The 27,256-nt window shown below is 35.9% G+C and overlaps 1 protein-coding gene across 2 annotated transcripts; it reads right to left on the bottom strand.

The window, feature by feature from the left end:
* Positions 1-3,082: 3,082 nt before the first annotated feature.
* Positions 3,083-26,271, bottom strand: RIOK2 (RIO kinase 2). 2 transcript variants are annotated; one of them, XM_032335675.1, is made up of 10 exons: positions 26,107-26,271; positions 22,915-23,053; positions 22,029-22,145; positions 19,796-19,971; positions 16,752-16,840; positions 14,418-14,609; positions 11,424-11,516; positions 10,115-10,636; positions 7,628-7,724; positions 3,083-3,531 (listed from the first exon to the last, which is right to left on the bottom strand). In XM_032335675.1, exons 1-10 carry the CDS (start codon positions 26,170-26,172, stop codon positions 3,367-3,369), a joined length of 1,656 nt encoding a protein of 551 aa, XP_032191566.1. In that variant the 5' UTR covers positions 26,173-26,271; the 3' UTR covers positions 3,083-3,366. The 2 variants fall into 2 exon arrangements, with proteins under 2 accessions (XP_032191566.1, XP_032191567.1); XM_032335676.1 differs by lacking the exon at positions 26,107-26,271 and adding an exon at positions 22,265-22,378 and having other exon boundaries at positions 22,915-22,996.
* Positions 26,272-27,256: the final 985 nt, after the last annotated feature.

Raw genomic sequence — 27,256 nt, 5'->3', positions numbered from 1 at the left:
TCTGAACACTGTATTTTTTTTCTTTATGTAAGCCAAACCTCTATCCACAGCAGTTAGAGTAAGGATTTTTTTTTTTTGACTCATTCAAGTGGTTACTTTTTTTTTTTTTTTTTAAAGATTTTATTTATTTATTTGACAGAGGTCACAAGTAAGGCAGAGAGGCAAGCAGAGAGAGAGAGGAGGAAGCAGGCTCCCTGCTGAGCAGAGAGCCCGATGTGGGACTCCATCCCAGGACACTGAGACCCTGACCTGGGCCGAAGGCAGAGGCTTAACCCACTGAGCCACCTAGGCACCCCAAGTGGTTACTTTTTTTAATGGAAGCATATAATATCATAACAAATATTCCAAGTAATATATTTTTGTGTTACAAGGTATACTCTTATTTATGAGTTAAGCTACAATAATCTGATTGTAAATGGTATATAGAATGCTAATTTTAATGTCATTATTTATATTAAGGTAAAAGAAAAATTATACTTAAAAAATAACAGTATTAGTCACTCAGTCCAAGTGTTGTAGACTTTGGAGTTATTTCCACACTCCCAGTTATAAAATAACTGTGTAAGTCACATTATGAACTTTACCTCATTCCCAGCCTTCTACAGTTGCATAGGATGGTTGAGACCTTCATACAGCAAATCAAGGTCAAACTAAGATATGATCTGATGCTCTCTATGGAGATATTCTGAAGAAAGATGAAGAACAGTGGAGATGGTGAACCTTAACCACCCAGAATATTGCATGTGACTTGAAAATATCTATACCTCAGGGTAGTGCTTTCCCTGAGAACCTGATGAACTCATCCCTCCACATTGTGGAAGTGTCTGATACACTTCTAAGGCAGCAGGTTTACGTGGAAAGTTCTTTAATTAGGTAACTCTTCGTCTTTTTCTTAAAATTTATTGCGTACATGACTAAAAGACGGATTATCTTCTGTTTAGTACCCTGTAAAGATCTACAGGGTTCTCTTGAAAGCTTTTTAAAGACAGCCAGCCAGCTACGCACCGAAGAACAGACCAATGGCTAACAATGTCTGTTACTTAAAACAAGTATAAACGGCATTATCATATAGGAAAAACTTACTTAATAGGAGTAACAAGTAGAGGATGAAAGCCTACAAGCAATGCATTTGTGCATCTAGATAAAACAACACTGAAAGGTTCATGGTCAAAATTCAATGACCTTGGAAATAGGGAAGGTTCCTCAGGAATCCTTCTTTTGGTAACTTGAAATCATTTGAGCAGTACTTTCCAACATACAGCACGTTATCAGGCACTGTGCTACGCTCCTTACAGGTGTTATTTAATTTTTACAATAACTCTAATAGAGGCATTATTAAATGTCCTTATTTCACAAATCAAAAAAGTGAGGTTAGAAGGTACTTTAAGTTTGGGAAATGGTAGAACCAGTATTTAAATTTGGAACTCCCATGGGATGCCTGGGTGGCTCAGTGGGTTAAGCCTCTGCCTTCCGCTCAGGTCATGATCTCAGGGTCCTGGGATCAAGCCCCACATCAGGCTCTCTGCACAGCAGGGAGTCTGCTTCCTCCTCTCTCTCTGTCTGCCTCTCTGCCTACTTGTGCTCTCTCTCTCTGTTGAATAAATAAATAAAATCTTAAAAAAAAAAAAATTTGGAACTCCCAGACTCGAAAGTGTTTTAATAGCAATCACAGTTCATGTCTTGACTGTATTAGCAGTGCACTTCTATTTTATTTTTGCTCATTATTCAGTACGGGTGTTTTAAAACATGAGGGTTACATGCCGATAAGGCAAACTGACTTCTAATTGATAGCTACTCAAAAACATCTTTTAGAAATTGTCGTGATTACACACTGGGTCATTTGTTTAGATTTGTGCATTTGACTAATTTGTTCTGAAAACCACAGGAAATCTCAGGCTATTAAGAGCTATGTTTACTTGCCTTCGATGTTTCTTAAGTAGCAGCATGTTTTTTATGTAGTAGGTACCCAAAAGTAGACTCCATCAACTCAGTAAAACTGAGGGTGAAGTCATATAGTTTTATTCCCAGTTTACCTTTGACATTCTAACTACAGTATTACAAGATAAATATTCTATGGTTCTATTAAGCTGTCTTCCACACCATTTTATTCTATTAAAATGCTTTAAAATAGATTTATTTAGTAAATGCTTTAAAGGCACACCTAAAATTCAAAGCTAGATAAACACTTCAAAATTAGTGTATTTTTACACTACAAAATTAGTTAATTTTTAGAAGAATTGAATTAGACATTTTCTTGCATCTCCATTATTAAAGGTAATTTATTAGATGATAGGTCTTGCAAATAGTAGAATGAATTTTACAAAGGTGAAAGGGCATCTGCTGTCTTTATCATTCTTGGAAATAAATCCGTTATTTTTATCACAGATCCAAGTAATTTTAAGATCGCCAGGTGACTGTGGAGTGACACTGCCATCTAGTGGCCATTTTTCACCATAGGCGATGCCCCTTTTGGCCCACTGGGCAATGTTGAGGAGACTTGAATTCATCATCAGGTACACGCACTTTAGCACCCATCTTCATATCTCAGTGGATCATGAAGTCTTTGAGGGAGGAACCATGTCTTATGTATTTTCTTTCTTTCCTGTGCTAAGTATTTGCTACTGTCAAATATTTCTTTAAGTTTAGGACCCACCCAACTAAGTTTTCATTCCTCATCCTGTCTACCTCCTCACACACCTAACTCTTCTGCTTAGGCCTGCATAAAAACTGGCAAATGTGGAAACTGTGGTGAGACCATGGCAACTTTTTGTTCTCATGACTGCATTACCAATGTAAAATGCAGAAAATAAAATTATGCATTATGTGGCTGATTCTTAATACTGGAAACTAAAAAAAATAGATTACAGTAAATTCTTCTAGTGGTTAGATGGAATGCAACCAAATCATTAGAACAGCAGAAAGATAAACATCGTTATAATTTCATTCTAATACAAATTCATTACACTTTAAGGAATGTTTATAAAGTGCCAGGCATTGTTCTAAGTGCTTTCTGTGTGTTACCTTATGTAGTCCTCAAAACAACCCACAAAGTAGTTAGAACAAAAAACAACAAAAATAGTGTTTTTTTTTTTTTTTTTAAATACCCAGATATTCCTAATAAAGATTATTTTGAAAAACAAATTTTGGCAGATTTACCAGTCACCTAAAATACTTGGAAGAATTAGATTGCTTTAGCAGAATTACGATAATTATTCTTTGGAAGACACGTACTAAATGAATCAAATAAATAGGAGAAAGAGAGTTTATTTATCTATTTATATATCTGTCTTGGTCTAGAAAAGACTACAGGGGGCTTAAAAAGGGATCCTAATAACTTTCTGAAAAATATTTAAGATCTTAAATATATTACTCTCCCCAAAAGTTGGCTGCTTCTAAGCTTGACTTAATATTTTGCATGTTTTCTCTTCGTTGTTTTGTAAATATATTTGCTTCTCCTTTTTGCAATCGACGTCTGATAGCTGATTTTTGCTGTTTCGTCAACTGACGTTTCACCTTCTGTTTCACCACTTCCTGGAAAGAGTTCATGAGTTAGTATTACTGATAACTGACCACTCTGATAAGGAGTAAATATTCAATAAAACAAAGATTTACATTGCTAATATTTTTTAAAATTTATTAAGAGCATGAATTTCTTGAATTCCAAATACTGACAGTCCTATATGAACCAACAATAAAATAAACACAAACTAATGGTTACAAAATAGGAGAAATTAAATTACTAACAGAAATACAGATTATAGCAAAAAGTAATACGCAATTCTTTGAATAACAAATCTCCATAGTGCCACCTAGTGTCCATCAGGAAAACTGAAACCAAAAATGGAAAACCAAAAAACTCAAGATACTGTTTCTCTGTGTTCAAGATAAAAGTAGAAATGGCGCTGCTGTAGAAAAGTGTGTTGGAAAGCATTCACAACTGGTCAAAATGTATCCAAGAGTCTTTCTAACTTCAGGTATAGGGATGACCTGATGGCAGCATTTACATGAAAAAGTCTTTATACAATTCTTGGGAAATGTAGAATAATTTCTCAATATAAATTTAAATGATTTCTTGTTAAGACTCAGGCTCCTAGTGTCACTTACAATATGAATAAAAAGTTTGAATATTCTGTTCCCAATAACCTTTTCTTCATCTGTAGCACTACTGCCTGTTTTTTAATTGTATATAACCTTGTATCATCCAACTTATTTCCTATAAAAGAGATACTGCAATGGTTGAAGCAAGAGTCTCTTTTTAATATGCCTCACCCTAGGCTAGGCACAAAAAACCATTTATTAAACATCTGTCAAGTTAAAAAATTAAAGCATAACAGGTAAAAAGGGGCTAGAAGAATTAGTCTACCTAATAGACTGTTTCTTGGGTTGTATATGTGTACTATAAAACTTTGGACCAGGTTAGTTAAATGGAGACTTTGCATTATTTAACACAGTTAAGGACACTACACTCAGTCAACAGGCTTTAAACAAGTTATCCTTCTTAATTTTAGTCTTAATGATTCTCAATGGGAAAAAAGGCAAGAGAATAAAGGATAGAAACAGATGGAAGAATCAGAATTCAAGTCCCTGCAGAAAACCCCTTGAGATGCAGTCACCCAAACCAGTAAGGGAGGAGATTTAGAAGGAACTGGTATCCCAAAGTTTCAGAACTGAAAGCTGTAGGATTGGCTGAAAGTTTAGAATAAGTGTGACTGGCCCCCAGGATTCTTCGATACCCTAGGAAGATTAACAAACTATCATAACCTCCTCACCCCAACAGGAGACCAGAATCCTGAATTAGAAAAGCATCTTCTTAACTACAACAAGGACAAAACAGCAATACCTTCAGAATTCTGAAGGAAAATTATTCCCAAACCACAACTCAAACACTTAAGCTCCCAATCAAGTGTTAGAACAGGGTAAGACATTTTAAGTAATAAAAAGTACTGACCCTCCCATTCACTCATGTAATTACTGGAATCTGTACTGCCAAATAAAGAATTACACTAGGTAAGAGAAAGACATGGAACAGGAAAGGCAACCAATAATAGGAAACTAAGAGTCCCAGGAAGACAACAGTAGAACATGAACCACATCTAAAAAACTACAAGAGTTCACAAATGTCTCTAGAATATTGCCAAGAAAGAAAAATCAATTTCTTTTCTAAATGTTCTGCTTGAATTTTCCCTTGGTTTTTCACTTTGATGAGACCATTGGATAATCATACCAAGAAACTGAAGAAAATAAGGAGATAACAGATTACTATGCATGCACCTACTCCTGATCCGGAATAATTTATGAATCCTACAAGGTTAATTTTTCATGTTAAAAAAGGGAGAGAAAAATCTCGCTTACTACATATTTTTTTAAAATGAAGAAACACAAAATAAAATACTTGTGTATTATTAGAGTACATTAAAAAATTAACAAAAATCATGCACTTTGTTGATTCCATTGTTTGTTTTGTTATTATTGGCCATATATATTTATTAAAAAGCTATATACCTTAATGTTTAATTAGAATTTGTTACATATTAGGAAGAAGAGGGTTGAGACGTGGCAACTGCCAATAAACAGAGAACTATAAAAGTATTTATATGAAGAAAACAGATCTTACAATTACAGTTTCAAAGAGCACAGAGAAAATCTTTTACCAGATAGTGAAACAATAATCATCAAATTAAGAGAGGTAACAAAAGGGGTTACTGAGGCTGGGTGGCTCAGTCATTAAGTGTCTGCCTTTAGCTCAAGTCATGATCGCAGGGTCTGGGATAGAGCCTGGCATCAAGTCCCGCATCCAGCTCCCTGCTCGGCAGGAGGCCTGCCTCTCCCTCTCCCATACCCCCTGCTTCTGTTTCCACTCTTGCTTTCTCTCTCCTTGTCAAGTAAATAAATAAAATCTTAAAAGAGAGAGAGAGAGAGAGGTAACAAAAATTGTTTTCTCCTGATCTTTTAACAAAATAAAATGTGACCTCAAGGAAAACAGTGTGACCAAACTTCCAAAAGAAAGAAGAATTAAGATGATCAATTTGTTTCCAAAGACTACAGGGTAACTTTTTGATCAAACTAGGCTTAAGATATCTTTTTTCTCATTAGAAGGCAAATCTGTATTTTATAATGCAATTCATTCTGGTTTGACCCCATTTTAACCTTTAAGTTCCTGTTAGCTATAAGGGAAATGGGATAAAGTCAAAACAACCTAAAGATAATGTTAGTGTCATCATCTTTGTATACAGAAGACAGCATAACTTAGAATTTAAGAAAGTAGCATTAATTAATAATCTAAGCTTTATATGCAATTGCTGGTTTTACACCACTGTAATTACATAAAAGCATTTGTTTTTGATCTGAGAAATCAAAGAAAAAAGGGTAAATAAAACTCATTAAGTATAGAAAATATCAAAGCCAAGGGTGAACAATCAAAGAGTATGAGAAATTCTTTTCCTTTTTAAAAGATTTATTTATTTACTTGAAAGAGAGAGTGGAGGGGTAGAGAGAGTGGGAGAGCCTTAAACATAAGACTGAGTAAGAGCCTGACTGGGGCCTGGGACTTGATCTCAGGACTCAGATCAACACCTGAGCTGAAACGAAAGGTTAGACACTCAACTGATGGTGCCACTCAGGCACCCCTAAAAAGTGTGAGAATTCTTAATAAATACAGGTTGCTAATACTTAAAGGAAGACTTTTGTTTTTTAATATAATTAATAGGTGTTTCAAAAATTTCATAGATTTAAATTTTATATCCAGAATATCAGGTAAATTATAAGGCCAACAATAAAGAGTAAATACATTTATATGCATATATATATTATATATATATGTATTGATTTATATATATATAAATATATAAATATATATATATATAGGCCGCCCCCTTTCTAACTTCTAAACTGATTTTCTTTTGTTCATTTTAAGTTATCACTAAAAACTGGTTTCAATGGTATTTAACTTCATGCCTTTAAGCATTAGGAAAATACACCAACGATGTAATTTTATTTCTTTCCCTAAAAATTGACTAAGGAGGGGCGCCTGGGTGGCTCAGGGGGTTAAAGTCTCTGCCTTCAGCTCAGGTCATGATCCCAGGGTCCTGGGATCGAGCTCTGCATCGGGCTCTCTGCTCATCAGGGAGCCTGCTTCCCCCTCTCTCTCTGCCTGCCTCTCTGCCTACTTGTGATCTCTGTCAAATAAATAAATAAAATCTTAAAAAAAAAAATTTGACTAAGGAAATAAAACTTCCTAGAGGGTTCCCTGCGGAGAAGGATGGCAGGCAGTAAAGCTCCTCAGAAGCTGGACTATTTGTGTTCACTCTCCTGCACAGAAAATGCCCCTTAAGAAATTGTTTTGAACACAGCTGCTAATTATGTAACGAAAAGTTATGATACCCAACATTTTAAAATCACCTATTTTTCTCCTTCAAAATTAAAGAACTAGCTAGTGAAACTGGTGCATCTTTGCACTTCAGCTGCACTGCTGCCACTGGGTAACCCTGAGCAAAGTCATGTAACCAACTGGGCCTCAAATTCCTCATTATTAAACTGCAAAGACTAGACCATATATATGAGTGTCTACAATCTGTCCATTAGGTTAGGTTATGACCTAATCAACACTTGGAAAATGCTGAATAGTTACCTGAGGAATTGTTGAACAGCTTAAAACACTGCCCGCAGAAGTAACACTCAGAGTTCTTGTTCTGCTCTGTTTAATATCTTCTGTATTTTCTTCATCTCTAAAATTAAAAGAAAGTCACAAATTATCCAGTTAATTTTTTATTTAATTATGGCAATTAACTTATATTATTCCTACATTACAGTAAAACCTAAAAAACACACATGCCAGAAAGGTCATAATATTTAAAATTTCTGTGTAGGTAAAACTATCCACAATTCAGCCCAATTTATTAACACTTCATTTTTCAGCATTCAAATAGTCACTATCAAAATTGCAAAATGGTAGAATGTTTTAGCCACAAAATTTGTTATCACGTCCCCACAATTCATATCTTTCCCACTAATCATCTCCTTTTCTTTCACTGAACTTTACCAATGTCTGCCTCTTACAACATAAATCCTTGTAAAACTTTCCTGCCATCTCCCAGACAACAACTGAGGACACTCTCGTAGTCTGCTCTGTTAAGGCAGAAAACATGACGGAAAATAACTTGTTTTACACATGCTCAAAGTTTTTATGTATACAAGGTATAAGAAATTCAGACAACATTAACCCCTAACAGTATTTTTCATCAAAATGTTATCTTGTTTCCATTCTGAATAACAAAAATTTTGCCCAACATGTGTTTAAAGAGAACAAATTACTCCATACTAAAACTATTAAACCTATGTAGATTTTCTTTTATTACTTACTCAAACTCCTCAGCCACTGCCACCCTTGATTTGAATTTAATTTTACAAGCTTACTATTTGAGTGGTAATAGCCCTGAGATTCTGGATATGGTTATACAAAAAAGGCACAAAATTTTTGTGTTTTGCTTCACAATAAAACTAAAGTTAAGACAGCCTTAGCATGTAAGCCTGAACATGTACTGAGAAATGCCTAATAAATACTATTAATTTAGTTTTGTCATATTACTATTTTGAATAAAACTCCCATTTCAGGATAAAGAAGATGTGATATATACAGATACACACACCCACACACACCCACACACACACACACACACACACTGGAATACTATGCAGCCATCAAAAGAAATGAAATCTTGCCATTTGCAATGTCATGGATGGAACTAGAGGGTATTATGCTGAGTGAAATAAGTCAATCAGAGAAAGACAATTATCATACACTCTCCCTCATATCATACGATATGAGGAATCTGAAAGGCAGAGTAGGGGGTCTGGGGAATAGGTAAGGATAAAATGAAACAAGATGGGATCAAGAGGGAAACAAACCATAAGAGACTCTTAATCTCACAAAACAAACTGAGGGTTGCTGGAGGGAGTGGGGTGTGGAGAGGGTGGTTGGGTTATAGACATTGGGGAGGGTATGTGATAGGTGAGTGCTGTGAAGTGTGTAAGCCTGACAATTCACAGACCTGTAGCTCTTGAGCAAATAATACATTATATGTTAACAAAAATAATTAAAAAAACCTCCATTTCATTGAACTATAGTTATTTGATTCTGGATAAACTATTCCAAGTCTAGAAATTAAATTTTTTATATCTTTTGCTAGTATTAATATTTACAAGAAAAAAACTCTTACAAGAAAAATAATATAGTAACATTATATAATCTTAACTGTAAATGAGCAAATAGGGATACAGGATTCAAAGTACCAGAGAAAATTCACTATAAGTAGGTATTTTAGGAAGAGAGCATATTTACTGCATATTTATTGGATGACACATAAATCAAACATACATTAGATGTAAAATCACAAAAATATCTGAACATTCATCCATCTACAACTTGTTCTATTTATCAAGATCAATTTGAGGAGCCTGGGTGGCTTGGTGGGTTAAGCCTCTGCCTTTGGCTCAGGTATGATCTTGGGGTCCTGAGATTGACTCCCGTATTGGGCTCTCTGCTTGGCGGGGGGCCTGCTTACCCCCTTCTCTCTGCCTGCCTCTCTGCCTACTTGTGATCTTGCTCTGTCAAATAAATAAAATCTTTAAAAAAAAAGATCAATTTATCAACTATTTGTAAATAATTCTTTTAATGTAATTGGTTTGAATTTTAAGGCAGAACTGCTTAAAACTGACATAATAGGTTGCAAAGGGTAATGTGAATTTTAACAACAAAAGGTTATTTGCTTTCATTATTTACATGTAATGGGGAAGAATTAAATAAAATCTTTTAAAAAAGATCAATTTATCAAATGTTTGTAAATAATTCTTTTTATGTAATTGGTTTGCATTTTTAAGGCAGAACTGCTTAAAACTGACATAATAGGTTGTAAAGGGTAACGTGAACTTTAACAAAAGGTTATTTGCTTTCATTATTTACACGTAATGGAGAAGACTATAACTCTGTTACATCATCAAAAACCAAACAAACAAACAAACACACACACCCACTCATCTACCAGCCCTGAACAAAGTATAGGTCTCCACATTAAAGTGTTTAAAAAAAAAAAAAAAATCAATCCACAGACATCTATACCTGAAAGTCCTGATTTCTTTGTTTAATGACGACAAGGCAATCAGATGAGGGCATACATCTTCATATTCTTCATAGCCCATGCAGATTCCTCCTTGACCTGCTTTACCATTTTGCCTGGTGTCATTTTCAGTTTTGTTTTTCTCCTCAGAACACTCAGTTACAGAACTGTTAACAACCTGCTCTTCTATTTCTTCTAAAGCTTGACTAAATTCAGGTATTTCAAAATTGTGTGCATCAGCACTCTCATCTGACAAATCATCTTCCTTTATTTGCTCAAGATCTCCAGATGATTTGCAACAGCAGTCAGCTGTTTCATCTGTAGAGTTTGGATCACTATGATTTTCTAAACTATAAACCTTTGCTTTTTCTAACATCTCTTCATCAGAATGTGAGAATTCAGACTCGTCTTTTGTTTCAGTATTTTTATCATCTGGACCTACTGGATGAAGCAGTTCATCATCTGCTTGCATTTCCTTTGTGTAGCCACTGGCAGAAACCTCTACATCAAGAGAGTCTTCCCTCCTAGGAAAAAGGAATGACTGCTTAAGTAATAGGAAAAAAAATGTACCTGACATGGGTATTTATTATTCTGACAAATTATAATCCTCAAATGAGTTTAGTAGTTTGTATGCTTTAAAGATTATTCTTTCCCTAAAATCTAATACTTAGTTAGGTATTCAAATGTAAAAGATACAGGCTTATTTTCATGTAAGAATAAAGTGACTATGGAAAGCAATAAATACTAGTAGAAAGTATTAACATCAGTTGATATTTATTTAATAAACTCACTTTCAAAAGGGGCTAAAGATTTCTTCTTTTAAGTTATGTCAATCATCCCAAATCAGAAAACTGTATATTAAGTATATAAAATAAATGGGGAAATTTTGCTTTGAGAATTTATATATAATTATTTTCCATAAATCAATTAAATACAGTTTCTCTTCTGAACAAAGGAAAACATAAACCCCAATGAACACTTGACTTGCTTCCTTAAAAATGGGTTATTCACTATTAAGCTGCACCTTGCAGTAAAAGTTTGAGAATTTGTAAGAAACTAGGGATGTTCCTCCCCTAAATCCAGTAACATTGCCTTAGTAGACCAAAGGTAGAAATTTTCTAGTGTTTAAGTTTCATTTATACATTAGACAGCAATGATACTCAACAACGAGATGATACCCCACAATTATTATAATGTGCTGGAGGTCACTATTTGGAAATTTTTAAAATGAAACTAACTGTTAAAACTCTTAGAACTAAATAAATCAGGTTATTTAAAGTTTTATCATTTTAAACAAAGAGGAGTACAAACCTGATATCACTAAAAGTTGGATAAAGCTCACTTTCATAGCTGAAACGTTTCATGAAGAAATCTCTAATGCATTTAACATCTCTGTCAAAATACCTGTAAAGGCAAGAATTATTTTTTTACATATAGCCTGTGTTGCTCATGTTTTTCCTTATTAGTCAATGACAATATCGTTAATAATGACACTCTTAATCACCGTATGAAAAAGGAGTTACTCATGAGAAGAAAATAAAAGAAACAACTCAGTTGCCAGTGTGTTTGAAAAATCAAAACTAAAAGCAGAGAAATGAAGAGGAAATAAAAGCTGTCAAAGGGATTAAGTCCCTACAGTTAGAAAATTCAAGGTCTTCCCATACTGTAACAGACATACTAAGAGAAGATAAGATGTATATGAATTTCAGGAACGAAGATTCTGGATCTGTGGTGTGGGGGTAGATTTCCACTTTTCCTTTTTAATTTCTAGTCTGTCTGGTTATACTTCTCATCAACTATACCAAGAGAACCTAGTCAACTGCAAAAGCTAAAGATAAAATAGGTTAGTGACACCTAAGAAAAACTTTGGGGACTATTAATTATGGTATGTTTATATACCTTTATTATCTGTTAGCTAATTTGCAACAACAGCCAAGAGAGATAAATAATACTGTGGCTTATAAATAATGATCTGAAGACATGTTAATCTGGTCCAAGTGTAGAAGGACCTGTGAATATCACATTGCTTTTTAGGCCACGGTAAAGTAGTAAGAACAGATTAAATTCTCTAGGTTCCTAGACAAGGGAGAATAAAGAAACAGGGTACTGTGGAATTGACTACCTGCTTGAATATTAATTAATTAATATTTTAGAAAAATATGAAGTCTGGAAACAGAGATAATGCCACTCTTCTTTCCTTTTAGGACACCAGAGGGAAAAACCTTAATACAATTATTTTAAAATTATATTTTTATATATGTCTATGTCTCATCTAACTAGATAAAATCTCAAAGTCTTCAAAAGCAGAGATAGGTGTTATTTATATTTTAATTATTTATTAATTTATATCTTCTTAATTTCTGGTGTTAGCACAACTTCTATACCCCAGTACTTGCCCATTAAATATCAAGTTAAGGGAAACCTGGGTGGCTCAGTTGGTTAAGCAGCTGCCTTCAGCTCAGGTCATGATCCTAGCGTCCTGGGATCGAGTCCCACATTGGGCTCCTTGCTCAGCAGGGAGCCTGCTTCTCCCTCTGCCTCTGCCTGCCATTCTGTCTGCCTGTGCTCTCTCTCTCGCTCTCTCTCTCTGGCAAATAAATAAATAAAATCTTAAAAAAAAAAATCAAGTTAAATCACAGTTTCCCTATAGAATAATGCAGCCTACATTTCAAATGCCATGATTTGTCATCGTTTCTTCCTATAATTCTGGTGGTTCCTGGACGTTCCTTCATTGTGACTATGTTACCCCATATAATAAAAATGGTGATTAGTCAACATCCAAAAATATTTTAACCACCCAAGCACCTAACAATCTATTAGTAATTGTTTGGTTGGAAATACTCTTTAAGTTTATATTTAAATGAACATTTCTTTTTCTAGAATAAGTATAGACATTTTCTAATGAAGATCAGGAGGAAGAAAACCTTGACTGAACACAAACTGGTTTGAACTCCAACTTTCCAAGAATTCATTATCTCTATTATCTAAGTGATAGCAGTGTTATCTTCAGGAATAAAGAGAAGTTTCTCATATTATAACTTTGAACAGGAGGAAAAAAATATTCAACTTTAACTTGATTACCATCAGTTTCATCATAAAATATAAGGGAAAATATTCTGTCATATTTTGCAGCTTGGCTAGCTTACATGTTAAGTAATGTGAGGAATGAGATTATCACAGTATATAAAGTGATTCTGTCCTGTGTCAGGGATGAGGTTTTACATGAATTCTTTCCTAGTAATAAAATAAAAACTAAAAAAGAGGAGAGATATTCTTGTTTTGGCAACCGAGTCCACTCCAAAATCACAATTTTTATTAAGACCATCATAATTATCAAATTATGCTTGGTGAAACACTCTTGGAGGCAATCACGGAGCAGAGAGAAAAGGGGAAAGGCAGAGAAGATGGGGTTCTACAGTTTCCTTCTCTATGTCCCTACTTTTTCTGAGCAGGCCTGTTTTAAAAACTGGGCTTTCACCTAAAGGTATGAATAAAGGGTCCTTGGACTAAGAAAGTTTGACTTTCAAAAGTCTGTCAGATTACACAAATAATTCAAATTCTTTTGATGGGTTATAAAGCGGGCAGTTTCTTCAGATTTCCCATTTACAGTATATACTTAATGACCACTGGTTTTAAAAACAGGATCAAAGTGCATTTTTTTCCCCTTCTAAAAACATTGAATAAGAAAGATTCTCTTATAGGGGGGATTATCCTAGTCTGACATCCTTTAATAAAAAACTAAATTTTATGGGTACCTGGATGGCTCAGTCAGTTAAGTGTCTGACTCTTGATTTTAGCTCAGGTCATGATCTCAGGGTCCTGGGATTGAACACCATGTCAGGTTCTGTGCTCAGCAGGGAATCTGCTCTAGGACTGTCTCCCTCTTCTACTGCCCCTCCCTCCACACATGCACGCTCTCTCAGATAAATAAATCCTTTTTTTTTTTTTTTTTAAAGATTTTATTTATTTATTTGACAGAGAGAGAGATTACAAGTAGGCAGAGAGGCAGGCAGAGAGAGAGAGGAGGAAGCTGGCTCCCTGCTGAGCAGAGAGCCCGATGCGGGACTCGATCCCAGGACCCTGAGATCATGACCTGAGCCGAAGGCAGCGGCTTAACCCACTGAGCCACCCAGGCGCCCTCAGATAAATAAATCTTAAGAAAAGCAATTTTTTAGACCGTTAACATCAGCTGTTTCAAACCAGTTACTGACCCAAATGAGAGTATTACAACATTGAAAAATTAAGAAAAAAATTATTACATCACACATAAACACACCCATATCCAGAATCAGTTTTGGCATATACCATTCAGCATTGGGATGAGAAGTTGAAACCATCTGTGGAAAGTCAATCATGGTGATGTGGTCATCTTTATCCAAAATGAGATTAAATTCATTGAAATCTCCATGAATTAGTCCATGATTTGCAAGTTTGACGATCAGTTCCATAGCTTCATCATATACTGATGCAGGATCTTCAACATGGTGTATCTGACATCTCAAAGTATGAAAATAGGTTCTTTGTATTTATTTACAATTTTCATGAAAGCAAGCATGTATGTGTATTAATATTTCCATTCTTTAATTCCCTAACAACTTTTTCTTCATTTCTATCAGCATACAGACATAACAGCTCCCACTTATTATGTTTTTTCTTTAAAAGAAGTCATCACTGCCTCAATTCTGTATCCTCTGTCCACTATAGACTTTCTCTGATAATTACAGCCAAACTTCTCCTCATTCTTCCCTCCCATTCTAATGAAACCATTTCAAACATTTTCATCCACCTTGTTCCAAAGAAATAAGTCTGGTCAAAGCTACAAATCACTTCCATGTTGCTAAGTGCAGTAGTCATTATTTGGTCTGTCAGTTAAACTCTTCACCCTTGTTGAAATACTTCCTTCACTTTACCCTTAGTATACCAACTCTTCAGGCTATCCTCTTTCCATATTTATTACTCTGGCTTAGTCTTTTGTTTGACTAGTTCTTCATCTTTCCTTGACCTTTAAATTTTAGCACTCCTCAAAGGTTATTGTTAGGAGCTTTTATTTATTTATTTTTTTAAAAGATTTTATTTATTTATTTGACAGAGAGAAATCACAAGTACACTGAGAGGCAGGCAGAGAGAGAGAGAGAGAGAAGGAAGCAGGCTCCCCACTGAGCAGAGAGCCCGACGCGGGACTCGATCCCAGGACCCTGAGATCATGACCTGAGCCGAAGGCAGCGGCTCAACCCACTGAGCCACCCAGGCGCCCCAGGAGCTTTTATTTACAATCATTTTTGGTGATCTCATTCAGGCTCATGGCTTTACAATACTATATATAAACTGACCTCAATCTAGACATCTCTGAACTCTAAGGCTTCTCAAACTTAACATCTCAGTCCCACACTGAACCTCTGATTCTAATTCACCCTCTAACTCCAAGCTGCTATTTCTATAATCTTTCCCATTTCTGTAAATGAAAACTTTGTACCTCCAATTAATTTGTTATTCAGGCCCAAATCCTTGGTATTACCCTTGACATTCCTCTTCCTTCATATCAATATCCAATCCCAAACAAATCATGTTGTCTCTACCCAAAAAATATATCCAGAATCTGAACACTTTTTATCACCTTAAAATCTACAATTCTGATCTAAACAACCATTATCTCTTGCCTGGATTATTACAATAATCACCTAATTTGTCTTCCTAATTGTCCTTATCTCATTTCAGTCTATTCTCAAAACAACAGCCACAGTAATTCTATTAAAATAGTCACACCATGTCTCTTCTCCAAAATCATCCATAGCCTCCTATCCCAATCAAAATAAAAAAGCCCTTGTCCTAACTATTACTACATTGGCAATGACACTGCAATATATAAATGTATAAAATCAACATGTTGCGCAGTTTATATTTATATATCAAATGTATTAAAAAAGAAATTAAAAATTCCTTGCAATGGCCTTTAAAGCCTAAATGATCTAGTTCCCAGCAGCCTCTCTGATCTTATCACTTGTATTCTTTGCCCTCACTCACTTAACTGCAGCCACACCAGCCTCTCAACTGGTCCCTCAACATTTAGTCATGCTCCCATCTCAGGATTTATGTAGTTGCTGTCCCCTCTCTAAGCTATCTCTTAGATAGCTGTATGGTTTTCTCTCTCCTTTCTTTAGGACTGTGCTCAAAAAACACCTCATCAATGAGACTCTTCCTGCCCATTTATGTGAAAATAGCAGCTTCCTCCACCTACATCAGTACTTTCTGTCCTCCTTACCTGCTTTATTTTTATCCACTGCATTTTCTACCATCTGATAATCATACATTTCCTTAATTAGCTATTTATTGCATGTCTCCTTCCAACAGAATATAAGCTCTATGAAGGCAGAGATTTTGTTTTGTTCCCTGCTGAGCCTTGGTATATCCTAGAATAGTGCTTGGTATATACTAGATTGTTACTAAATACTTGTTGAATGAATCACAGAGATTACAAAATCCATACTGTTAGAATGAAACTGAGTTTTTAATTTGCATGAGACTACAGCTTTCTATTAATTTATCTCTATTAAATATTCCATTTAATTAATAGACATTTTGAAAACTAAACCTTACATTTATTTATTAGGATCCATAGTTTCCAGAATAATAAGTACTTACAGAGGATAGCCATTTATGAGTTCCATGACCACAGCATGGCGATTATAGTCAATTGGTTTTGGGACTGGGAATTTCCTCTCATACAATGCCTGAAACATACCAAAACAAGTATAAACTAATGAAGACGTCATTAATTTTTAGGGAAAAATAGAAGCAAAAATACTGGCTCACAAACAGAAAAAACACACAAGTCTTTACAAAATTACAGTTAACACACGCTTATTTATGTATGGCTTATTCACAGCAAAAATGAACTATACATAAAACAAAATTTTAAACCAGTTTACTTAATTCACTTTTTCACCAAGCATTAATTTACTTAACATTTACTGAATATTATACATGGTGTTAGGGTTACAAAATTCAGTGTTAAAAAGTCTGTCCCCAAGAAGCCTACAGTCTCTTAGGATATATCTTCTTATTTTGTTAAATTTTTGTCACTAATTGGGAGTGTACTTAAAAATTCACGTGGAGGGTGCCTGGGTGCCTCAATTGGTTAGGTGTCTGCCTTTGGCTCAGTTTGTGATCTCAGGGTCCTGGGGTCAAGTCCCATATCGGGCTTGCCTCTGCTTGGTGGGGAGTCTGTTTCTCCCTTTCATTCTCCCTTTGTACTCTCTCTCAAATAAACATATAATCTTTAAAAATTTACATGGAAATAAGTTGTAACTGGGAAATTTATGCCCTCTACAATTTGGAATGCTACTATTTCAATGTAGGCCTTTGTTACTTACACCTATTTGCTCCAACAGTGGTTCTAGCTTTTGCCACGATATCTAACCTTTACTCTGTGTACCAATACCAAACTTAAATAGTTATGTCAATGGTCCATTGAAGAAAACCTACAATGTTGTAAGTATTGATTTCAGTCTGGAAAACTTTTCCTGGTTGTCAAAACTCTCTTTAATCTACTTATCCAGTCCTAGTTTTTCCAGTACTCTTTTTAATAAGCACTCTGGAGTACACACAGAATGGAGTACATTCATGTCTTTGCCCATAGTGACTCCTCTGCAAAGTACAGTCTTACTATCTTCTCCTTAGATACAAATTATATGCATGCTTCATGACTCTACTCAACTTCTACTCACTTTATGAAACCTCATTATCAACTATTCTAGTCTACAGAAGTTTCTCTAAATATAAGATGTAATTTAATTTTTAAACTATTCTCTCTCTCTCTCTATATATATATATATAACATATTTGTGTTGTGTTCCTAATTTTAAGACACTGACTGCATTACTTATTTCTTCGGTATACACACCTTCACCCCACTGCATGCCAACTACTTAATACAGTGGTAGGCATACAACTGGTATTTAATATATTATCTATTAACAGGGTTAGTTTTAGAAAGCTGTTTACTTCCTATCTTTTTTGTGAGAGGAACTGAATTACTTCTCATTCCCCAAAGGTTTTTGTTTGTTTGGCTTTAAACAATTTTTTTTTGTCCCGATGCAAATTCTTTTGAACATGCCTTGGCAGCTCAATAGCATATAATTAATCTTAACTATTGTCATAGTGGTCTAACCCTTGCACTATGGCTTAATCGTTTAAGGTATCACCTAATCTTATTTTACACTCTAGGAAAAAAAGAGAATAAATTTAAGAAGCACATTTATGCACAACCTCGTTCTATTCTAGTACCTTCAAATAAACATCTGAGAAAACACCTAGTGCAGTTTTGGGAAAATGTGTAACAATCCCTACCAAACTGCCTACTTACTGATTGTTTATCATTTGTTACAAACCATTAGTATAAGACAAGAAACATCTATCATGTACGTACGGTATCAGCATCACTTATATTGTCTTGAGAATTCTCCCATGATTACTAAAAATTTAAGCACATGAATTAAAATAACCTACTCAAAGAACACTGCTAAGAGTTTCATATACTGGTCATATACTAGAGTGACTCCCCCCTTTTTTTTTTTTTAATGTATGTATGTATATATGTATGTATTCTTAGTAATCTCTTTATCTAACATGGGACTCAAACTCACAACCCTGAGATCAAGAGTTGCATGCTCTTTCAACTTAGCTAGCCTGGTGCCCCTAGAGTGACTTTTAGTAAATCAAAATTTTAAAAAGTGAAGATAAGTAGTAATAAATAAACACTATTATTTTGGAGAATAATAGCAATATGATACTATTTTCTGTTTAATTAAATGTTATTGAAGATATTTAATTTAGTTATTAAAGATATTTAACAAATCTTGGGGCATTTGGGTGACTCAGTCGGTTAAGCATCTGCCTTCAGATCAGGTCATCATCCCTGGGTCCTGGGATGGAGCCGCAGGTCAGGCTCTGCTCAGTGAGAGCCTACTTCTCCCTCTCCCTCTCCCTTTGCCAGTCCCCCTGCTTGTGCTCTCTCACTCTCTCTCTCTCAAATCAATAAAATTAAAAATAAAATAAAATAAAATAAAAAGAGATATTTAACAAATCTTTCCTGAACTTAATTTTGAAGGTGAAAGGTTAAAGGCTAAAGATTTTTACCATTCCTAATATGCTTGCATATTTGTAAATCAACATTTCTTTTCTATTACATGAAGGAAAAACACTAGTCAACTTACCCGAGACACTAAGGTTTCTACAGATAACTACTATAGGTAATTCCCTGGGATTTTCAATTAGAGACAAACGTATGCGTATTTATATATACTGAATAGATATACATTCACACAAACATCTGTGAGGCAATTACATCATTATTAAGTTTATTATTAAATATTTAATAATTAAATATTAATTATTAAATATTGTTAATATTGTAGAATATTATCTCATATTACAAGATAATACTTTATTAATATTGTAGAACACATTTTGCCTTGATTTGCATTAGTAACAATGAAAAATGCCTTCACATCAGAAAAAAAGTCACCAGAAGCACAAATAACAGAAAAAAGCAATAATTAAAAGTAAGTGAAAGAATTGGGACTGGGGGTAGAGAGATGTAGGGGCAGCAGACTGATAACTGTCATTACATCTTTTCAACTACATGTATTATTTGGTTAAGAAATATAAATTTATTGACCAAATACCTTCATATAGGCAAATTCTTTCATGGCAGAGAGTCGAGATAAATAAAGCCAAGACATGTTATGTCTGTGTTTATGATAATCACGTTTGTTTTTCAGATTTCGAAAGGAGGTTCTTCCCAATCTGTGAAGCTTTAATGCAAATTGCTGCCCCTCTTCATTTGCAACAATGTAAATATCTAGAACCAAGATTTAGAAAAGAACATTATTATAATATCATTCCAAAAAGTTCATTTGTAATTTCCAAACTTTGATTTTATTTTTATCAAATTTTCTTTCCTAATAACCAGGAACATTTACTACTCAGCAAAATTCTTTCTCTTAAATACAATGCAAAATAAGATGACATATATTAATATCTGATACAAAAGAAAACAGAGATGTGGTGTGTCAAAGGTTACTGCTCCCAAAGGTGCTCAATACTCAGTTCAATTTAGTGGCAAAAATCTCATTGTCCCTTAGTGTCCTACATATATGAGAAGTGATTTAATACCTTTTTTCAACAATATGAAGCTCAATCTTTCTACTGCTTCAGTGAATAATATTCAATTGTTAGAAGATAATCCCGTAGGGGGCCTAGATGGCTCAGTCAGTTAGGTGTCAGCCTTTAGCTTGGGTCATGATCCCTAGGGTCCTGGGATTGAGCCCTGCATTGGACTCTCTACTTGGTGGAAAGCCTGCTTCTCTCTCTCCCTTTGCTGCTCCCCCTGCTTGTGCTCTCCGTTAAATAAATAAATAAAAATCTTAAAAATAAAAAAATATATATAATCCTATAGTAATCAGAATGGAGATCTTCCCATAAGTATTGCAATTATCAAAAAATAGTTGCTATTTGAAATCCTGATATTTAAAACACGTCCTAATTATTCATGAGAAATTTTAATTATCACACATCAAGAAACTGTCTTTCACATTGGCAGGATTATAAATTAGTGTAAACTTTTGAAGGGAAATTTGGTACTACAAGTTGCAAATGTACATAACTTTTGCTCTAATAATTAAATTTCTAAGACTGTATTTATGAATTTATTTGCACATTTGGATAGAGATATGTGCAAAAGGATGTATACCACATCATTACTTACAAAGCACAAGATGAAGTAACATAAATGCCCTAACAACTGGGACTGGTAAATCAATTACTGATTTACTAGGTAAAACTCTGCAACTATGAAAAAGACCCATCTGTTAACATGAAATGGTATCAGAAGTGCATCAAGAAGCATCTGGCTGGCTCAGTCAGTACAGCACAGGACTCCTGACCTTGGGGTTGTAAGTTAGAGCCCCAGGTTGGGTGTAGAGATTACTCAAAAATAATATATATATATACATATATACATATATATATATGGCATCAAGTGGAAAAAATCTAGGTGTAAAATAGTTAAGTAATATTTGGTTTCACCTGTGATTAAAAAATATGTGAAAGCATATACATATATCGTCAGTACCTTATGTACTAGTATTAACAAAATATATCTAGAAGGACATATAAGATATTATTCAACAGTAACAACTTTGGGAAGAAATAACAGCAGATTGAGACCTGGGTTAAGAGTAAGATTTACTTTTTATTGTACTTTCTTTTGTACTATTTATCATTCCCATGTAGTGAAGTTCTTAAAAAAAAAAAAAAGCCATTTTTTAAAAATAAAAAAATTGGACATAAAAAAGAGGCAGCATATCTAAGAAAAGGTGTTCATTACCTCATTTTATACATTTCACATAATAAATTTCTCACACACACGCACACAGTGTTATAAATATAACAGTGCTAAATAGCACTCCTGCAATACTTATTTGCTCAATGCTACTTTAGAATGCTTTTCTCTGTGTTTTACAAATATCTAAGTTTACCATATTTCTATGATGAAAAATGTGCTTGTGGCTTTTAAATATTCACTGTCTTCTAATACTCCTTTGTGTTACACATTTTAACTATTACAAATATCCATTTACCATATATAAAACAAAAGCAAAAAAAAAATTTGCCAAAGATGTCAGTCATTAGAAGAAAATTAATTCCTGCTACAACTGAATTTTCAGTGACAAACTTATGAAAAACAATAACCTAACCTAAGGGTAATTTCATCATCTATATTGTTTCCAACCAACTTTTCAATTCACTGCTCAGTTGGAAAAGATGGAAAACTTAAAAAATAATGCTTTCTCAGGGGGAAATATAAATAGAAACTAGAGCGAAGAAAATGAGTTCAGTAGTACTGTTAGCACTTACCAGATTCTTTGCCAACACCCATCTGGTTTCCAACAGACTCAACTACCTGTCTAGAAGAAAGTGTTTTCAAAGCTAGGTAATCATAGCCTGCATTTGTCAATCGGTAGCCCTGGACAGCTAGACAAAATAAAACAAAAAAGACTGTGTATTACTTACATTGTACAATAAAGTCACATTAGTTCAAGTCAAGAGAAGAATTTAAACACAAGATATCTTAGTTGGAATGATTAGCTTACCCAGTCTTTAGAGTGTGGCATTTCTTCCTATGATTTGTATTTTTTTCTCTAGAGCAGTGTTACTCAAAGTGTAACTCCCAGACTGAGACCAGTCTCTAAATATTTGTTACCAGTCTGTGATAAGACACAGAAACTGGAATGAAATGGTTACCTTTAAGAAATTTTTATATCACTTAGACCAAGTTATTTTGTCTTCAACTCTAGTAAGGAATTTGTGCCTATATTTTATCAGTTTTTAAATTTCACTTTTCTAGTAATTATTTTTTTATTGTTATTTTACTGAAGTATGGATGCCTGATGGGTTGAAAAAAAGAAACAACCCTCATTGCAGACGGTTTGAGAATTAATGCTTTAGAGTAGTACAGTACAATGTATTTGCCTAAGATGGTGGCATTAATTCTCTCCTACTTGCTCTTCTGCCAATTAGAACTTGTTAATCTCCCAACAGGAGATGGAGGCTATTTCTCTACTCTCTTTGATCTGGGTGGGCCCTGTCAATGCTCTAATAGAATATGGTAAATGTATGCCACTTTCAGGTCTACAAAGAGTACTTTGCTGGTTTGGCAACTTTCACTTTCCACCTTTTGAAATGCCTGCTCTGGGGGAACCCAGATACACGAAAAATCACAAATGGTGCCATAAATACTTACTTTTGGTACGCTCCCAAGCTATGAGTTTATGTTTCACTAATTCTCTTAAAACTTTATTACAGCCACCATGTTTAAGGCTGGCTATAGAAGCAACTAAACTGCATGGAACTATTTCATGGTTCTTCATGCCCATTTCAACCTGAAATTAAAAGAATCATATGTAATCATAATCAACATAGAGCTGTTGTCTACCAAAACTTTGCTAAGTAATTAACTTCTTCAAATTTCTCTAACCATGCACTTACCCAGCCAACTCTGAGATGTAATTCTAGACATATTTCTAATCACAATCTGATTATATAATCACAGATATTCATATTCTGCCTCTCTACTAAACTCTAAGAGTAAAAATTGCAAGTACTTAACAGTTACTGATGTGGTAAATACTAAGATATTTGTTGACATCTAAATACTTATCTTTAAAAACTATACATATTTCAGATATTTATTAAGAAGTTATTTACTATGAAAGTATCATATGCAGCCATGATGGAAGATTTAAAAATATATAAAAATAATCCCTACCCCTGGAGAATTTATTATCTGATTGTGGAAATAAGAACCTAGACATCTAACTTTATTAGAAGACAAGAAATGGAAAGAGCTAAAAAAGAAGTGACTCAGGGCTTAACAAAAATAATTCTAGCTGAGGGATCAGTTTCAAAGAAGCGGCACTTGAGATTGACTTTTAGATGCAGGAAAACCAAAAAAACACACAACATCAGAGAATATCAGAGAAAGACAAAAGATTCGGACATGACACACAGGCAAGAAAATATAAAGCACAGCAACAGCTAGGATAGTGCTACCTCAGATGCGATGGCAAACAGAATTCGTGAAAAGGTGCTTGAAAATGCTTTTGAGAAAGGTATGGAAGGCCTTGAAATGTAGATCAAGGAGTTTTAGATTTCTTGTTGAGGAAAACTGAAAACCCCTGAAGGTGTTTACACAAGGGAGATACATGAACAGAGATATTCTAAGGACATTAATCACAACTCAAAGTTCTGGAAGGTCTTTCAAACGAGGATGTTTAAGGTAATTTGGAAAGATGTATCTATACTCAGTAATGAAGTCATAATTAAAGGGTAAAGTTGTCAATTATTTGATAGAGGTGACAGATAAAGCTGTAAAGTGGATGTGATCATCAAACAAGAGATAAATGGAAGACAAAGGAGGGCTGAGGGACAGAATTTTGGGGGAAGTTCACATTAAAAGGTAAGGGCAGCCAGTCAAAGTATGATTATTGATATAGGAGTGCCTGAGAAGTAAAGAGAGAGTCAAGGAAAGATGACTGCTGATAACAAGGATGGTTAAGATTCAACAGAGACCGAAATATATTTAACAAGTAGGTCATTTATTGGTGAGCTTCGAATAAAAAAGTTAAATATTGCAGAGATAAAGGTTTGAAAGATAAAACTGGAACTGTTATGATGTCCCAACCAAAATCTCACACCTTAACTCATTCCCTTGTTAGCCTCTAATACTCTTTCTTGACTCCCCTGTTTCTGTCCCACATTAGGAATAAATAAATGTGGTGAGGAAGCAGAGAAGGAAGGTATCTTTCAGAAGTGACAGTAGGTGTTTAGAGAACGTGCAGATGAATTGAGTGCCTTCTAAATTTCATACTGAATTTGAATTTAATATTTTAAGTATTGCCTATTTACGCAAAAGATATCAGCTTCTAAAAAATTCATTGTTTTCTTTTTTTAAGATTTTGTTTATTTGACAGAGAGAGATCACAAGTAGGCAGAGAGGCAGGCAGAGAGAGAGGAGGAAGCAGGCGCCCTGCTGAGCAGAGAGCCCGATGAGGGGCTCGATCCCAGGACGCTGGGATCATGACCTGAGCTGAAGGCAGAGGCTTTAACCCACTGAGCCACCCAGGTGCCCCTCATTGTTTTATTCTTGAGATGACTAATCTACATGTTGTTGATCTTTGTGCCATAAGACTACCACTATTAAAATCAGTTTTTGTCGGGACGCCTGGGTGGCTCAGTGGGTTAAAGCCTCTGACTTTGGCTCAGGTCGTGATCCCAGGGTCCTGGGATCAAGCCCCACGTTGGGTGCTCTGCTCCGCAGGGAGCCTGCTTCCTCTGGTCTCTCTCTGCCTGTCTCTCTGCCTACTTGTGATTTCTCTCTGTCAAAAAAAAAAAAAAAAATCAGTTTTTGTCACTTCCCCGCTTAAAACCTTCAGTGGCTCCCCTGTATTTAGAATATATTCCAAATTCTTTACCAAGCCTGTGAGGCTCTACAGCACATGATCTGTCTCACCTTGTCCAATTTCATCTCCAACCAGTCAACTTCTTGCTCACTATGCTCCAGCCACACTGGCCTTTCCATTCTTCAAAAACGGTTTCTAGCTCAGCTGTTCACTTACTACAGCTGTTTCCAAGCCCACTGGATTACCTCCTTCTCATTCAGCTCCTATTATTTCCCCCTCTCCCCTGCCGTCTTTCTTTCATTTGGCAAATATTTATTCAGTACCTACCAAACGACAGGAACTTTTACAAAAGGCCTTAACACTTTAGCTACAACACTTAACAGACAAGATTCTTTCACTCTGGCAATCTTCTCTGACTACACAATTTAAAGATGGCATTCATGCTCCCCAGCCCAAAGGTGCAAAGAGTTTCTGTTGTATTCTCCTCTTTATCACCTTCACAACACTTATTATCAGATACTGTCTTCCTCATTTATGGACTCCTTCACTCGATGATCTATTACCCACGTCTTGTATCCCAAAATTGTTACTAAAATCCGGACAAGTAAGTGTTGACAGAATGAAATTGAATAAAAGTTATGTGAGGGAATCTGTGAGGGAGGAACTCAGTGCTATCAATTCTCAGGAGCCTTCTTCCACTCTTCCCGGGGCGGGGGCGGCGGGGGTGGGTGTCGGAGGCCCAGGGTCAAGAGAAGCGTTCCAGGCCACTGAGATGCCAGTGAAGTTCTGGAGCACAAGTCGGGGAGCAGAAAAGGATGGAAATGATAAGAGAGGACTTTGCTCAGTTTGGGGGAAGACAAAAGCTTCCGAACAACGGCTCTGAGAAATCTGACCGTCGGGGTCCTCGCTTCCTCATTCCCAGCCGGAGTCTCCTCAGAGGGCCTACAGCGCGCTCAGCTCTCAGCCGAGTCGCAGAAAAGAAAAACGCGCGGTGGGAAAGGACTGGGGGCAGGGAAAAACAGCGAACTTCTTACCGCGGTCAGGACCCTGAAGTCATCCCGGCTCATATAACGTAACTTGGCCACATTCACTTTCCCCATGGCGGCCCGAGACCAAGCCAGGAAACTCCTTCACTACAGCTGGAGCCCACAAGGTAAGCGTGTACACTGGCCTCTCCGGTGCCTCACTGCCGGCTGGTGGCTTGCGCGTGCGCCGCTCCTCCCGGCAGGTCCTTGTTAATAAACAGAAGAACTTTTTTGTCTGGCTGGGGAAAATGAAAGTCTGGGTTTATGATGTATGTAGAATGGAACAACGCAAAAATTTTTTTTGTAAGGGGATTTTTGTCATGTAAGTGAGCGGATTTTGAGTGTCTATGATAAGTTATTTAGTTTTTCATATCTGTCAGGACTGGCTGCGTAAAGGACGCATTCCGCCTGGGAGAGCAGAACCGTAACAAATGGGAGGAGCAAATTTCATCCCCAACCAGCAACTCCTACTTTAGGCAAAGTGAGTTCCAACAAGAGTCGGGGGTAAAATGAACCCAAGAGCGTCCAGATACACAAGGCGATTAAAAAATAAAGGGGCGCCTCGGTGGCTCAGTGGGTTAAGCCTCTGCCTTTGGCTCAACTCATGATCTCAGGGTCCCGGGATGGAGCCCCCCCCATCGGGCTCTCTGCTCAGCAGGGACCCTGCTTCCCCCTCTCTCTTTGCTTGCCTTTCTGCCTACTTGTGATCTCTGTCAACTAAATAAATAAAATCTTTAAAATAAATAAATAAAAGCTAATCATATAGCTAGTCCCTTCCCTAACCACGCCAGTTTAGAAAAGAGGAAGGCGTGGCTAAAGAGAGCTCTCCTGGCTTCAGTACCGGCTTTAGTTCTCCAGACTCGGAATGCGCTTGCGCCAGGCGGCAGGAGGGGGCGTGGCGGTGGGGGTGTGGGGGCGTGGCGGCGGGAGGGGGGCGTGGGCAGCGGTGTGAGGTTCCACAGAGCCAGCGTGGAAAGAGTGCTGGCGTGGTTGCTTCTCCCGCGCATTTCCAGAGAAAAGCCGGCGAGTTTGACGAGTTGGAAAGGATGTGCGAGGGCTGTTTATCAAAGACCAAGCCGTGATGAGAGCTACCCACACTGAACCTGAACTCCTCTCCACGTCAAAAAAATGATAACTGGGGCAACCCTTCAACAACTTG

The sequence above is a fragment of the Mustela erminea genome, chromosome 3 (genome assembly GCF_009829155.1).
Source record: "Mustela erminea isolate mMusErm1 chromosome 3, mMusErm1.Pri, whole genome shotgun sequence".
Lineage (NCBI taxonomy): Eukaryota > Metazoa > Chordata > Mammalia > Carnivora > Mustelidae > Mustela > Mustela erminea.
Note: the sequence above shows the minus strand (reverse complement) of the source record. Positions and strands in the feature narration are given on the sequence as shown.